The 17,499-nt window shown below is 38.3% G+C and overlaps 1 protein-coding gene across 4 annotated transcripts in view; it reads left to right on the top strand.

Annotated features, from left to right (window-relative positions):
* Nucleotides 1-12,576, top strand: part of numb (NUMB endocytic adaptor protein) — a 533,145-nt gene extending 520,569 nt beyond the window's left edge. The window contains exon 12 of one of the 4 annotated variants that reach the window (XM_071662779.1): nucleotides 10,264-12,576. In XM_071662779.1, coding sequence (XP_071518880.1) covers nucleotides 10,264-10,600 — 337 coding nt within the window. In that variant the 3' untranslated portion in view covers nucleotides 10,601-12,576. The remainder of the gene's footprint in view (nucleotides 1-10,263) is intronic. The other 3 variants (XM_071662777.1, XM_071662780.1, XM_071662778.1) reach the window with 3 other exon arrangements.
* Nucleotides 12,577-17,499: the final 4,923 nt, after the last annotated feature.

Genomic DNA, 17,499 nt, shown 5'->3' with positions numbered 1-17,499 from the left:
TAGTCTCATTCATTCCAGCTGTTGTGCCACACTTCATCCAATACAAGGCTTTCACTGCCTCCTTTCTTTTCACCTTACCATTTGCCAGGACTCAGAATATCTAACTTTCTCTGCACTGAGAGAGACATCATACTTCTGCTGTTTTCCCCTCTAGGTATATGTTCAGTGTCACAATACTTGTAGACTGAATATGAAATAAAAATAATGCACAGAATAAAAAATTTCATCCTGACAAAATCCTGCCAGATTTTCTGGATTTCTAGTTTCCACAATACTGATGTGGTTATTTTTGATGGTGTACTTGTTATCTTAATCAAGTTTTGATGGAAGCAGCTTTTATGTAGTTTTCAAATCAACATATGTACATAATTCAGCAACAAACAAAATAATTATTTGTGCTTGATCTTCAGCATATGCAGGATTGAAGATGGGTGGTGAATATATTTGAGAAAGATTCTGAATGCACCAACTAGCTTTACTTGCATACAGCCTCCAGCATGATACATGTACTTGAGAAATTTGCAACTTCCTTTAAGTGATGAATTATTTGGCCACTTTTCAGATTCTTAAAGTTTAATGGTCTCTATCTCAACTGTTTCCCCAGATCCCTTTGTAGACAGTGGTGAATATGATATTTGAGAAAGATTCTGAATGCACCAACTAGCTTTACTTCCATACAGCCTCCAGCATGATACATGTACTTGAGAAATTTGTGACTTACTCTAAGTGATGAATTATTTGTCCACTTTTCAGATTCTTAAAGTTTAATGGTCTGTATCTCAACTGTGTCCCCAGATTCCTTTGTAAACTTAGAGAAAGTTTTGTTTTTACAAGTTTTTGTTTTTTTGCCATCCCTAAACCTAACTAGTACTGCATTACCTTCATTATGCAATGAAATTTTAAGACCAGACCATGTATAACTTTATGAGCACCACACAGAATTAAACCTTAGCCCCTTCTGTCATTTGTAGGGTTGCTTTACATTCACTTATGTTGAAAGCTCACTTTTGAGCTTATTAGATTGAAGCTCAATTTTTATAGTGTTGGGTTCTTAAAGCACAAAACAATACACAAATAGTAAATTTTCCTTAAAAATGTTACTAGAATATTTTATATCTTGACAGTATTTTTCACAAGGTTTATTTGAGTACAACACATGTAAGCATTTCTTAAGTGACTCAGATACTCCCAAGTATCATTGGGTACATGAAAGATTCAGTATCACGTTAAGATGTTTCACTTTTTATTTTCAAACCTCTAACTGTTTTGTTACTGTATCAGACATTGTTTAATGTGTTGGTGGCATTAGTAAGGAGGGAAGTGCCAAGCTGTCTAATTAACTTCAGTAGCTTAAGAGCTTCTTGTGGGAGGATTTATATGCTGTGGCGGAGCCTTTCATGGCTTGAGATGTTTTTCCCTCCTTCATTGTGGTGTTTCATAATGGGAAGGGATTCACTAAAGAAGCATGACTCTTGAGGTGCATTGCTCCAATTTTCTTTCATTTTGGCCCCTGTTTTTGTTTCATTTAAAGTCTGATTTTTAAGAGGACTTTTGCCCATAACTGGAGCCTGTGACATTAAAAAGTAAAAAAAAATAACTTGGCAGTCAGACCATCGTGCAGCCCAACTTCAATTACATCCACATCACCCTTGCAGCTTTTTTTTTTTTTTTTTTTTTTTTTTTACATCACAGAACAAGTTCAAGAAAGAAGAGAGTGGGTAAACCAAATCAATATTATGCTACCCTTACTTTTTTCATTTTTTCTCTTGAGTGATTATTTTCATATGTAATTTGATGTTAATCTAATATTTTTCACACAATTTTCAAACCATGTTCTATGAGCACCTGTTAGATTGGGATGTTATACACCATTTTTCCCCTTAAGTAAGAATTAACCCCACTCAACCACTAGAAAACATTTTAGGCCAGCAGATGCTTGTTTCTCATTTTTTCTTAATTGATTGCTTTCACCTTGATGTTCACTATTTTTTATATGATGCTGTATGAGCACCGGAGAAAGCAGCCATTTTGTTAGGGTGATTAAACACCATTTTACTCTTGAATGAGATGTCTCCATGAGGATTGGCATTCTTCATCCACCAGAAAACATATGGGGCTGGCAGTTGCTTGCTTGCAGGGACTCAGCAAACAAAATAATCCCTTTAGTTCTGTGATGCCACAATGTAAAGGTGAGATAGTACCAAGTGGCCAGCCACCTCCATTCATTCACTGTGGAGCTACTTATTGTTGCTTGATCTCAACTTGTAATGTCTATACTTTTTGGCCTTCAGAGATGTCAATTGGATCTTGGTCTATTATTTATGGACTTTAAAGACATAAGCCATAGGTACTGTGTTGCATCTTTAGAGATAGTTTACCAAGAGACACTATTAGTGCCAGCACCCATGATATAGCTGTGACCTTAGACTTGGTTTTTGTTGGTAAATGTATCCATTATAATTTTATTTTTTGCATGGTTTGCATTTTGTCTTTTTTGTTATTCTATGAATCTCATATTTTTTCCTTTTGATTATTTAATTGCATGGTGCATTTGTTCTGCAGTTACTATTTGTGATTACCTATGTGTGCATTATGGAGAAGCAGTTCTACATGTATGAAACACATCATGTGAACTTTCTCTGCTATCATGCAATTTTTAACTGGTTGGATAATGTTAGCATTCTGAGTTTTGTCATAGAGCATGTTCCATTCATCCAAGGTGTTAATACAAGAAATGTGCTTCTTTGCCTTTCCTAACAAGTTTTTCACTTAAGTTCTTTCAATCACTCATTGCTCTGTTTTTGCAGCTCTTGAAGAAGTATTTGATGTTAATGTCATCATATTGGTGTAAAAACTAGAAAGTTTTGATCGAACTACCTCACACCACATAGTGTCCTCAAAAATTTCATTTCCAACACATCCACCCTCCTCCACACTACCCTTTCTATAGCCCATGCCTCACAACCACATAACGTTATTGGAACCACTATTCCTTCAAACATACCCATTTTTGCTTTCCGAGATAATGTTCTTGCCTTCCACACTTTCTTCAATGCTCCTAGAACCTTTGCTCCCTCCCCCACCCTGTGACTCACTTCCGCTTCCATGGATTCATCCACTGCTAAGTCCACTCCCAGATATCTAAAACACTTCACTTCCTCCAGTTTTTCTCCATTCAAACTTACCTCCCAATTAACTTGTCCCTCAACCCTACTGAACCTAATAACCTTGCTCTTATTCACATTTACTCTCAGCTTTCTTCTTTCTCACACTTCTTTCACGCACCAAACTCAGTCAACAATTTCTGCAGTTTCTCACCCGAATCAGCCACTTCTCTAGCCCTCTCATCCACAATAGACTGCATACTTGCCCCTCTCTCCAAAATCTTGCATTCACATCCCTTACCACCCCATCCATAAACAAATTTAACAATCATGGAGACATCATACACCCCTGCCGCAAACTGACATTCACTGGGAACCAATCACTTTCCTCTCTTCCTACTCATACATATGCCTTACATCCTTTGTGAATACATTTCACTACTTCAAGCAACTTACCTCCCACACCATACACTCTTAAAACCATCCACAAAGCATCTCTATCCACCCTCTCATATGCCTTCTCCAGATCCATAAATGCTACATACAAATCCATCTGCTTTTCTAAGTATTTCTCACATACCTTCTATAAAGCAAACACCTGATCCACCCTTTCTCTACCACATTAGATTAGATTTTAGGGAGGATATAAAGATGTTTTGGAAGGAGGTAAATAACATGCCTCAGACAAGAGAACAAATGGGAACATCGAAAAAGGGGGCAAATGGGGAGGTAATAACAAGTAGTGATGAAGTGAGGAGGTAGAGTGAATCTTTTGAATTGTGTTTGATGATAGGGTGGCAGATATAGGTTGTTATGGTCGGGGTGGTGTGCGAATTGAGAGGGTCAGGGAGTTTGGTTTGGTAAACAGAAGTGAAAGCTTTGCGGAAGATGAAAGCCAGCAAGGCGGCGGGTTTGGATGGTGATGCAGTGGAATTTATCAAATAAGGGGGTGACTGTGTTGTTCATTAGTTGGCAAGGCTATTCAGTATTTGTATGGATCATGGTGAAGTGCCTGAGGATTAGTGGAATGGATGCATAGTGCCATTGTACAAAGGCAAAGGGGATAAAGGTCAGTGTTTAAATTACAGAGGCATAAGTTTGTTGATTATTCCTGGGAAATTATATGGGAGGGTATTGATTGAGAGGGTAAAGGCATATGCAGAGCATCAGATTGGGTAAAGTAGTGTGGTTTTAGAAGTGGTAAAGGATGTGTGGATCAGGTGTTTGCCTTGAAGAATGTATGTGAGAAATACCTAGAAAAACAGATGGATTTGTATATAACATTTATGGATTTGGAGAAGGCATATGATAGGGTGTATAGAGAAGCTTTGTGGAAGGTTGTAAGAGTATTTGGTTGAAAGGTAAGTTGCTAGAAGCAGTGAAAAGTTTTTACTAAGGATGTAAGGCATGTGTACAAGTAGGAAGAGAAGAAAGTGATTGGTTCCCAGTGAATGTTGGTTTGCGGCAGGTGTGAGTGATGTCTCCAGGGCTGTTTAATTTGTTTTTGGATGGGGTTGTTAGGGAGGTGAATGCAAGAGTTTTGGAGAAAGGGACAAGTTTGCAGTCTGTTCTGGATGAGAGGCCTTGGGAAGTGAGTCAGTTGTTGTTCGATGATGATACAGCGCTGGTGGCTGATTCATGTGAGAAAGTGCAGAAGCTGGTGACTGAGTTTGGTAGAGTGTGTGACAGAAGAAATTTGAAAGTAAATGTGAATAAGAGCAAGGCTATTAGGTTCAGTAGGGTTGAGGGAGGTATGTTTGAATGGAGAATAACTGGAAGTGAGTCACAGGGTTGGGGAGGGAGCAAAGGCTCTAGGAGCGTTGAAGAATGTGTGGAAGGCGAGAATGTTATCTCGGAGAGTAAAAATGGGTATGTTTGAGGGAATAGTGGTTCCAACAATGTTATATGGTTGCGAGGCATGGGCTATAGATAGGGTTGTGTGGAGTGGGGTGTATGCGTTGGAAATGAAATGTTTGAGGACAATATGTAGTGTGAGGTGGTTTGATCGAGTAAGTAATGAAAGGGCAAGAGAGATGTGTGGTAATAAAAAGAGTGTGGTTGAGAGAGCAGAAGAGGGTGTGTTGAAATGGTTTGGAGACATGGAGAGAATGCGTGAGGAAAGATTGACAAAGAGGATATATTTGTCAGAGGTGGAGAGAAGGAGAAGCGGGAGACCAAATTGGAGGTGAAAGGATGGAGTGAAAAAGATTTTGAGCGGTCGGGGTATGAAGATACAGAAGGGTGAAAGGTGTGCAAGGAATAGTGTGAATTGTAACAATGTGGTATACTGGGGTCGACGTGCATTCAGTGGATTGAACCAGGGCATGTGAAGCATCTGGGGTAAACCTTGGAAAGGTCTGTTTGGCTTGGGCGTGAAAAGGGAGCTGTAGTTTCAGTGCATTACACATGACAACTAGAGACTGAGTGTGAACAAATGTGGCCTGTTTTGTCTGTTCCTGGGGCTTGCTGCCTCGCTAGGGGGGGGCTATTTCATGTGTGACGGGGTGGCGAAAGGAATGGATGAATGTAGCAAATATGGATATGTACAAGTGTTTACATGTATATGTCTGTGTATGTATATGTATGTATACGTTGAAATATATATGTATGTGTATGTGCATGTGTGGGCGTTTATGTGGGTGGGTTGGGCCATTCCTCATCTGTTTCCTTGTGCTACCTCACTAATGCAGGAGGTGGTAGTTAAGTATAATACAAAAATATATATATATATATATATATATATATAAATATATATATATATATATATATATATATATATATATATATATATATATATATATATATATATATATATTTTTTTTTTTTGTCTCCCGCGTTTGCGAGGTAGCGCAAGGAAACAGACGAAAGAAATGGCCCAACCCACCCCCATACACATGCCTTCATTCAATCCACTGACAGCACGTCAACCCCGGTATACCACATCGATCCAATTCACTCTATTCTTTGCCCTCCTTTCACCCTCCTGCATGTTCAGGCCCCGATCACACAAAATCTTTTTCACTCCATCTTTCCACCTCCAATTTGGTCTCCCTCTTCTCCTTGTTCCCTCCACCTCCGACACATATATCCTCTTGGTCAATCTTTCCTCACTCATCCTCTTCATGTGCCCAAACCACTTCAAAACACCCTCTTCTGCTCTCTCAACCACGCTCTTTTTATTTCCACACATCTCTCTTACCCTTACGTTACTCACTCGATCAAACCACCTCACACCACACATTGTCCTCAAACATCTCATTTCCAGCACATCTATCCTCCTGCGCACAACTCTATCCATAGCCCACGCCTCGCAACCATAAAACATTGTTGGAACCACTATTCCTTCAAACATACCCATTTTTGCTTTCCGAGATAATGTTCTCGACTTCCACACATTCTTCAAGGCCCCCAGGATTTTCGCCCCCTCCCCCACCCTATGATCCACTTCCGCTTCCATAGTTCCATCCGCTGCCAGATCCACTCCCAGATATCTAAAACACTTCACTTCCTCCAGTTTTTCTCCATTCAAACTCACCTCCCAATTGACTTGACCCTCAACCCTACTGTACCTAATAACCTTGCTCTTATTCACATTTACTCTTAACTTTCTTCTTCCACACACTTTTCCAAACTCAGTCACCAGCTTCTGCAGTTTCTCACATGAATCAGCCACCAGCGCTGTATCATCAGCGAACAACAACTGACTCACTTCCCAAGCTCTCTCATCCCCAACAGACTTCATACTTGCCCCTCTTTCCAAAACCCTTGCATTTACCTCCCTAACAACCCCATCCATAAACAAATTAAACAACCATGGAGACATCACACACCCCTGCCGCAAACCTACATTCACTGAGAACCAATCACTTTCCTCTCTTCCTACACGTACACATGCCTTACATCCTCGATAAAAACTTTTCACTGCTTCTAACAACTTTCCTCCCACACCATATATTCTTAATACCTTCCACAGAGCATCTCTATCAACTCTATCATATGCCTTCTCCAGATCCATAAATGCTACATACAAATCCATTTGCTTTTCTAAGTATTTCTCACATACATTCTTCAAAGCAAACACCTGATCCACACATCCTCTACCACTTCTGAAACCACACTGCTCTTCCCCAATCTGATGCTCTGTACATGCCTTCACCCTCTCAATCAATCCCCTCCCATATAATTTACCAGGAATACTCTACAAATTTATACCTCTGTAATTTGAGCACTCACTCTTATCCCCTTTGCCTTTGTACAATGGCACTATGCACGCATTCCGCCAATCCTCAGGCACCTCACCATGAGTCATACATACATTAAATAACCTTACCAACCAGTCAACAATACAGTCACCCCCTTTTTTAATAAATTCCACTGCAATACCATCCAAACCTGCCGCCTTGCCGGCTTTCATCTTCCGCAAAGCTTTCTCTACCTCTTCTCTGTTTACCAAATCATTTTCCCTAACCCTCTCACTTTGCACACCACCTCGACCAAAACACCCTATATCTGCCACTCTATCATCAAACACATTCAACAAACCTTCAAAATACTCACTCCATCTCCTTCTCACATCACCACTACTTGTTATCACCTCCCCACTTGCGCCCTTCACCGAAGTTCCCATTTGCTCCCTTGTCTTACGCACTTTATTTACCTCCTTCCAGAACATCTTTTTATTCTCCCTAAAATTTAATGATACTCTCTCACCCCAACTCTCATTTGCCCTTTTTTTCACCTCTTGCACCTTTCTCTTGACCTCCTGTCTCTTTCTTTTATACATCTCCCACTCAATTGCATTTTTTCCCTGCAAAAATCGTCCAAATGCCTCTCTCTTCTCTTTCACTAATACTCTTACTTCTTCATCCCACCACTCACTACCCTTTCTAATCAACCCACCACCCACTCTTCTCATGCCACAAGCATCTTTTGCGCAATCCATCACTGATTCCCTAAATACATCCCATTCCTCCCCCACTCCCCTTACTTCCATTGTTCTCACCTTTTTCCATTCTGTACTCAGTCTCTCCTGGTACTTCCTCACACAGGTCTCCTTCTCAAGCTCACTTACTCTCACCACCCTCTTCACCCCAACATTCACTCTTCTTTTCTGAAAACCCATACAAATCTTCACCTTAGCCTCCACAACATAATGATCAGACATCCCTCCAGTTGCACCTCTCAGCACACTAACATCCAAAAGTCTCTCTTTCGCACGCCTGTCAATTAACACGTAATCCAATAACGCTCTCTGGCCATCTCTCCTACTTACATAAGTATACTTATGTATATCTCGCTTTTTAAACCAGGTATTCCCAATCATCAGTCCTTTTTCAGCACATAAATCTACAAGCTCTTCACCATTTCCATTTACAACACTGAACACCCCATGTATACCAATTATTCCCTCAACTGCCACATTACTCACCTTTGCATTCAAATCACCCATCACTATGACCCGGTCTCGTGCATCAAAACCACTAACACACTCATTCAGCTGCTCCCAAAACACTTGCCTCTCTTGATCTTTCTTCTCATGCCCAGGTGCATATGCACCAATAATCACCCATCTCTCTCCATCAACTTTCAGTTTTACCCATATTAATCGAGAATTTACTTTCTTACACTCTATCACATACTCCCACAACTCCTGTTTCAGGAGTATTGCTACTCCTTCCCTTGCTCTTGTCCTCTCACAAACCCCTGACTTTCCTCCCCAGACATTCCCAAACCACTCTTCCCCTTTACCCTTGAGCTTCGTTTCACTCAGAGCCAAAACATCCAGGTTCCTTTCCTCAAACATACTACCTATCTCTCCTTTTTTCACATCTTGGTTACATCCACACACATTTAGGCACCCCACTCTGAGCCTTCGAGGAGGATGAGCACTCCCCGCGTGACTCTTTCTTCTGTCTCCCATTTTAGAAAGTTAATACAAGGAGGGGAGGATTTCTGGCCCCCCGCTCCCGTCCCCTCTAGTCGCTTTCTACGACACGTGAGGAATACGTGGGAAGTATTCTTTCACCCCTATCCCCAGGGATAATATACATATATATATACATATACACATACACAGAATTGGGCCAGGTGAGGGTATTCCCTCAAGGCCCAGTCCTCTGTTCTTAACGCTACCTCGCTAATGCGGGAAATGGTGAATAGTTTGAAAGAAAAGAAATACACATACACACACATACACATACATACGCACATATACACACACACACACACATACATATATATACATATGAGAAATGTAAGAAACAATTTAGAAAACTGAAACTTCTAGCTTGAAATGAATGAAAATAAGAATGTCACATAATGGTTCAACCTCTGGCTATGGAAAAAAGGAAATGTATAATTTATTTACACAAACGTCAATATATATATATATATATATATATATATTATATATATATATATATATATATAGATAGATAGATACATAGATAGATAGATATATATATATACAACCATGGAGACATCACACACCCCTACCGCAAACCAACATTCACTGAGAACCAATCACTTTCCTCTCTTCCTACACGTACACATGCCTTACATCGTCGATAAAAACTTTTCACTGCTTCTAACAACTTGCCTCCCACACCATATATTCTTAATACCTTCCACAGAGCATCTCTATCAACTCTTATCATATGCCTTCTCCAGATCCATAAATGCTATATACAAATCCATTTGCTTTTCTAAGTATTTCTCACATACATTTTTCAAAGCAAACACTTGATCCACACATCCTCTACCATTTCTGAAACCACACTGCTCTTCCCCAATCTGATGCTCTGTACATGCCTTCACCCTCTCAATCAATACCCTCCCATATAATTTCCCAGGAATACTCAACAAACTTATTCCTCTGTAATTTGAGCACTCACTTTTATCCCCTTTGCCTTTGTACAATGGCACTATGCAAGCATTCCGCCAATCCTCAGGCACCTCACCATGAGTCATACATACATTAAATAATCTTACCAACTAGTCAACAGTACAGTCACCCCCTTTTTTAATAAATTCCACTGCAATACCATCCAAACCCGCTGCCTTGCCGGCTTTCATCTTGTATAGAATTTGAGTCAAATGTTTTGTTTTTCAATACTTTATATTAACTTTATAATGATTAAGTAATTTCTAACATTTTCAGATCAGAGCCAGTAAATGATACAACTGTTAGTCGACGCAACCCTCCTTTGGGCCAAGTAAGATCTGCCTCCTTAGGTGCAACACCCAATGCAGCCACACCCTACGTTTCTGTTGGTAGCTCGAGGGATCCCATGAGTTCCTCATGGACAACATCCAATGGCACTGGAGGTACAGCTTCAACTAACTTCATAGTGGGAACTACCTCTACAACTTCATCTGGAACAGTGGGGTCTGATCCTTTTGATGCAGAGTGGGCAGCCCTTGCTGCACGTAATGCCAATCCTAATAATCCTTTCCTGCCAAACACTGTCACCAAAGCATTTGAGGTACAAATGTGAATTTGATTATCATAGAAAGTTTGAAGGCATTATGTTTATTGAGAAAATTCTTTGTTATCAAAATATACAAATATTGAATAGGTTCATGTTTATAAGCCACTCTAAAGGTTTTTGGGTATAAAACATACTCTTCTGATTTGCCAAAATGCACATGGACCATCATGACTAATATATAGCTGACTTTTTCAAAATAATTGTAATTTTATTTCACCATTGTACATGCATTGTTGAATCTACATTGCAGTAGAGATAATCAAACATTTCAGATTGAATTATTATGCAGTTTTTCACCATGAAATGTGGATAGTCATTTTGACAGGACACGTGAATTTTAGAGTAAACCCGTTTTAACATTCCAGCACTATTCATGGGCATAATACTTAGCAGAATTGTTGGTGTACTTAAAATGTTCAACTTTAGGCAACTTGACAGACATTTTTCTAAAGTACATTTAAAGTATTGCATTAATATATTTTGTACTTACAGCTTACTATGTGAGATGTCTAAATATATAGAGAATAAATTGCTATTTTTCAACTGAACTGTCTACTACCATATATACTCACATGAACAAAAGGAGAAAAGTATATTGATGTTTCTATATCCGTAGTATTTGCACAGATTCAATACTTAGTGGATGTGTAATCTCTCTCTCTCTCTCTCTCTCTCTCTCTCTCTCTCTCTCTCTCTCTCTCTCTCTCTCTCTCTCTCTCTCTCTCTCTCTCTCTCTCTCTCTCTCTGTGCCTGTGTTTTACTGGACTCTGCCTACTTAATGTTACACTTCAAGGAAAAGTCACCATTGGCAAGGTTGTGGTATCAGGAATACAGAATTATCAAAAAAAATTCTCACTCCAAAGTAATTAATTTCTCTGCTGTTGGAAGCAGCAAGGCCTTGGAACTGCAGGAGCTCCTAGAAATGAAGTCTTGAAGTAAATGTCAGACCCTCTCATGAAAGGCAATCATACATATTCACTATTTCTCACATTAGCAAGGTAGTGTTAAGAACAGAGGACTGAACCTTAAGAGGGAAAATCCTCACTTGGCCCCATTCTCTGTTCCTTCATTTGGAAAAGCAAAAACTGGAGGGGAGGATTTCCAGCCCCCTGCTCCCACCCCTTTTAGTCACCTCTTATGACTTGCAGGAAATACATGGGAAGTATTCTTTCTCCCCTGTTTCCAGGGATTATGTATAGAGTTGTGCGGAGGAGGGTTGACGTGCTAGAAATGAGATGTTTGAGGACAGTATGTGGTGTGAGGTGGTTTGATCAAATAAGTAATGAAAGGGTACGAGGAGAAGTGGGAGACCAAATTGGAGGTGGAAAGATGGAGTGAAAAACATTTTGAGTGAAAGGTGTGCAAGGAATAGAGTGAATTGGAACGATGTGGTGTACCGGGTCGACGTGCTGTCAATGGATTGAACCAGGGTATATGAAGCGTCCAGGGGTAAACCACGGAAAGTTTTGTGGGGCCTGGATGTGGAAAGGAAGCTGTGGTTTCGGTGCATTATACATGACAGCTAGAGACTGAGTATGAACGAATGTGGCCCTTGTCTTTTCCTAGCGCTACCTCGCACATATGCGGGGGGAGGGGGTTGTCATTTCATATGTGGCGGGGTGGCGACGGGAATGAATAAGGGCAGACAGTATGAATTATTTACATGTGTATATATGTATATGTCTGTGTGTGTATATATATGTTGAGATGCATAGGTACGTATATGTGCGTGTGTGGACGTGTGTGTATATACATGTGTATGTGGGTGGGTATTCCCTGCGTGTCATAGAAGGCGACTAAAAGGGGAGGGAGCAGGTGGCTGGAAGTCCTCCCCACTCGTTTTTTTTTAATTTTCCAAAAGAAGGAACAGAGAAGGGGGCCAGGTGGGGTATTCCCTCAAAGGCCCAGTCCTCTGTTGTTCACACTACCTTGCTAACGTGGGAAATGGCGAACAATATGAAAAAAAAATACACATATATATATATATATATATATATATATATTTCTTTCGTCTGTTTCCTTGCGCTACCTCGCAAACGCGGGAGACAGCGACAAAGTATAATAAAATATAAAATATATATGTGTATTTTTTTTTTCATATTGTTCGCCATTTCCCACGTTAGCAAGGTAGTGTGAACAACAGAGGACTGGGCCTTTGAGGGAATACCCCACCTGGCCCCCTTCTCTGTTCCTTCTTTTGGAAAAATTAAAAAAAAAAAAAAAAAAAAAATACACATATATATATATATATATATATATATATATATATATATATATATATATATATATATATATATATATATATATATATATCCCTGGGGATAGGGGAGAAAGAATACTTCCCACGTATTCCCTGCGTGTCGTAGAAGGCGACTAAAAGGGGAGGGAGCGGGGGCTGGAAATCCTCCCCTCTGTTTTTTTTTTTTTAATTTTCCAAAAGAAGGAACAGAGAATTGGGCCAGGTGAGGGTATTCCCTCAAGGCCCAGTCCTCTGTTCTCAACGCTACCTCGCTAATGCGGGAAATGGTGAATAGTTTGAAAGAAAAGAAAAATATATATATATATATATATATATATATATATATATATATATATATATATATATATATATATTTTTCATACTAATCGCCATTTCATACATTAGCAAGGTAGCGTTAAGAACAGAGGCCTGAGCCTTTGAGGGAATATCCTTACTTGGCCCCCTTCTCTGTTCCTTCTTTTCAAAAATTGAAAACGAGAGGGGAGGGATCCCAGCCCCCCGCTCCCTCCCCCTTTAGTCGCCATCTTCATCATGCAGGGAATATGTGGGAAGTATTCCTTCACCCCTATCCGTATATATATATATATATATATTTTTTTTTTTTTTTTTTAAATTTTCCAAAAGAAGGAACAGAGAAGGGGGGCCATATGAGGATATTCCCTCAAAGGCCCAGTCCTCTGTTCTTAACGCTACCTTGCTAATGCGGGAATGCGGGTGCGAATAGTATGAAAAAAATATATATATATATATATATATATATATATATATATATATATATATATATATATATATATATATATTATCCCTGGGGATAGGGGAGAAAGAATACTTCCCACATATTCCCTGTGTGTCGTAAAAGGCGACTAAAAGGGAAGGGAGCAGGGGGCTGGAAATCCTCCCCTCTCGTTTTTTTTTTTTTTTATTTTCCAGAAGAAGGAACGGTGAAGGGGGCCAGATGAGGATATTTTCTCAAAGGCCCAGTCCTCTGTTCTTAACGCTACCTTGCTAACGCGGGCAATGGCGAATATATATATATATATATATATATATATATATATATATATATATATATATATATATATATATATATATATCTTTTTTTCATTATACTTAATTGCCGTCTCCTGCATCAGCGAGGTAGCGCAAGAAAGTGAATGAAAAAATGGCCCAACCCACCCTTCCATTTTTGATTTTCTAAAAGAGGGAACAGAGATGGGAGCCAAGTGAGGATATTCTCTCTAAGGCTCAGTCCTCTGTTGTTAACGCTACCTCACTAATGTGAGAAATGGCAAATATGTATGAAAAAATAATTATCCTTGGGGACAGGGAAGAAAAATACTTCCCATGTATACCCTGCATGTTATAGAAGCAACTAAGAGGGGTGGGAGTGGGTGGCTGATAGTCCTTCCTTCATGTATTACTCTCCAAATGACAGAACAGAGTAAGAACCAAGCAAGGAAATTTCCCTTAAACGATCTGTCATCTGTTCATGATGCTCCCTTGCTCATGTGGTGAAATGGTGAGCATGTATGAAAAAAAAAAAAAAAAATATATATATATATATATATATATATATATATATATATATATATATATATATATATATATTGTAAATATGTGTATGTAATACATTTGCACCATATTGGGATTGCATACTTTTAGGATGTTTTCCTAAGAGCTAATGATAATGATTAAATCTTTCTTCTTTTTCTAAAATATTTATCTTTCTTACAAGGCAGCAAAACATATCCCCTTGTGATCTGACCAGTAGCACTGACAGTTATGACAGGACTCACAGTAACTCTGATAATTTACAGTTACTAAATTTTTCAGTTATTTAATGGTACTGGTTAAATAGTGATCAAACAGTTTTGTCTTTAGCTGTTCACTACTCTTACAAATATGTTTACTCTCAAAACATTTCAGAATATCTTACAGAATGAGTGCAATAGTAAGTGACAGTTCTTGAGATTACCTCATAAGTAATGTACTGAAGTATTTAAGTGTGTAAATATATTCTTCACTTAGAACAACTAATGTTGGTCTAATGATATTTTAAGGAGATAAGAGCTTATCCCAGAAATTTGTTTAAAATGTGCACAAGTGTGTCACCTCCATGAAAGAATTTGCCTTCTGTGGTGTTTTATGGCAGTCATTGATGCATTCTCTGTCAGGTATTAGGACCTATAAGTTACCATTTATTTTTCCCCAAGAGTTTTTCAAAATACTTTAATCATTAAATTCAATACTTCTGACAAGCAATTCTGTAGAGACTGAATGAATGTCAAAAAAAAATTATGTATCTTATATTTACAGTAATCTCCTCTCTCTTTTAAGTCTCCCTTGTACTGTGGTATCTAATACCTAAAATTTATCCAATCCTTCATGTTGGGATATATCTACAATGGTAGAATGTACTGAGAATTTTACTGTAGAAAATTGTGTATTACTTAAAGGTGTGTTTGTATAATACTAGACTGTGGTATCAGTAATTACATCATATCATATTGTAAATGAATATTGTGGACTGTTATGCATGATGCTCAGTGCAAAGAATGACTGTTGAAAAGATTTTCAGATAGTGTAGACAAAGTCTGTAATGGCACTGCACAATTACTTCAAGATTAGAGTACTTGTCTGTAATGGTAGAAACTTAAGTTTTCAACCAATGAAAAATCAGTTCTGGGAAATATACTGATTGTTATGTTTTTTAGTAATGCATGAAACATTCATACATGGTTAAACCATTGTTGCCTATAATTTCTAATATTAACACACCTTTTTATTCTGAGTGAGGTTGATTAATTTTGATTCCTGTTGTAAGTATTTGATGCTTCTGATATTTTATATTTTTGTATATTACAATATGCTCAAAGTCTTAAATGCAATGTGGTTCTCTAATTCCTTTGCAAGTATGTTAATTTTGGGCCATGTTCAGAAGAGGATCTGAAGATGGTTGGGCTCTTATATGCTGCATGGAAGCCTTGGAAATCATTATTTCTCTTCATTGTTTGAAATTGATGACTATGAATATATAGATACACTTTGTGTTAATGATTAAATTCATCAAAATTAAACTATGCTAGAGTAATATGTGATTAGTGATGAGTGCTTCATTTGATACCAGTGATCTCTTTTGTGCTTTTTTCTAATTGCCTCTTAAACATCACCCACTGTGGTAATAGTACATCATTTTATCATCGTTAGTTTCATACATTCCTTATATGATTTCTGTGATAGATATGGCATAATATGCACTCTTTATATTATGGGAATTCATGTGCTTGAAAATTTGATATATCAATACTATTTGGAACAAGCCCTCAGTAATGGTAGATCCATGTGTAAAATGACTTTAATTTCACCTTGACTGTGCCATGCATAGAAGGAACCTCTTGAATATGGAAATTGTAGATTGACTTTCAATTAGCAGTGTTGATTAATGATATTGATCTGTACTTATGTAGATGTAGAATGCTGTAATATGACTGAGATGAGAACATCTGGAAGTGCTAAAATATTTTTTCTTATGCAATGGGTTTGATGGATATATAGGTTACCTACTTTTTATATTGTAAAGAAACTGACCCGAGCAAATTTAGATTTTTAAAGAAGTATGAGTACAAGTTGAATACCTATGTACTAAAGACTGAAAGCAAATATTGAAAAACCCATTGATTTTATGGTGTATTCTTGTTGTTATGACATTGCCAGTAATTTTTACTTAAGACAAAAGGCACTGCAGCAGACAGTGTTTTAAAAAGTAATAATAGTGAAGTACTGTATGAAAATGTATATAGGAGAGTTTTTTGATTTACATTTTATTTTCACAACGATATGTACATAATAAGAAATTATAATGGTAATCATCAGGTGTATTGCTCTAGATTTGGCCAGTTAACGAAAATGCTGCACGTGACCACCTTTGTGTCAACCATACACAAGATTAAAATTTCTGTATAAAGAGTATTAGATAGTTGATTTAAAAGAATGTTAAGTATCAATGTTGTTTTACCTCACTGATATAGTTCTATATGTGCCATGCACAGTAAGAGAACCTGCAACAAATCACTGCAGGTAGACTGGGGTGGAGCATAATTTAAGCAGTGAAGTGAAATTTATGTGCCTGATGACTGCCAATGTGGGAGTTGTTGCTTAACGCTGTGATTGTCAAGTAGCTTATGCGGTGACGGGAGATTTATTACCCTGTCATTTTTATGGAGAATTCCTAATAATGCTGTACAGTAGGTCTTAAGGGGAAGTCATGTCCACACTAGAATATATTCTACTGTCAAATAACTGAGTTTCATTATATCCTTTTTTTTATGGTCAGATATGTATAGTTGGCTCTCTGCAATGGCAGTATCCTAACCAGTGAGGTTAGGAGGTGCTGCTACTGTGAATAGGCTCAAAATTAGGGAAGGCTGTCAAGTTTCAGTACCTCAAGGGGATGCTCTAGTTTTCTAGAGTATCCAAGTCTCACCCCTCCTTCTTGTGGTAACTCAGTTGGTACTCCCATTAGGTGTGAAACTAAAGGAGGAAGCATTGCCCAACTCCATCAGGGCAATTCTTTTGATTACAGACAGATACCTGGGGTGCACTGTGACTTTATAGTTTTTTGGACAATTTTGGAGCTTTGCTGCCC

The sequence above is a fragment of the Panulirus ornatus genome, chromosome 6 (genome assembly GCF_036320965.1).
Source record: "Panulirus ornatus isolate Po-2019 chromosome 6, ASM3632096v1, whole genome shotgun sequence".
Taxonomy (NCBI): domain Eukaryota; kingdom Metazoa; phylum Arthropoda; class Malacostraca; order Decapoda; family Palinuridae; genus Panulirus; species Panulirus ornatus.
The sequence above is the reverse complement of the archived record's forward strand: the minus strand, read 5'-3'. Positions and strand labels throughout refer to the sequence as shown.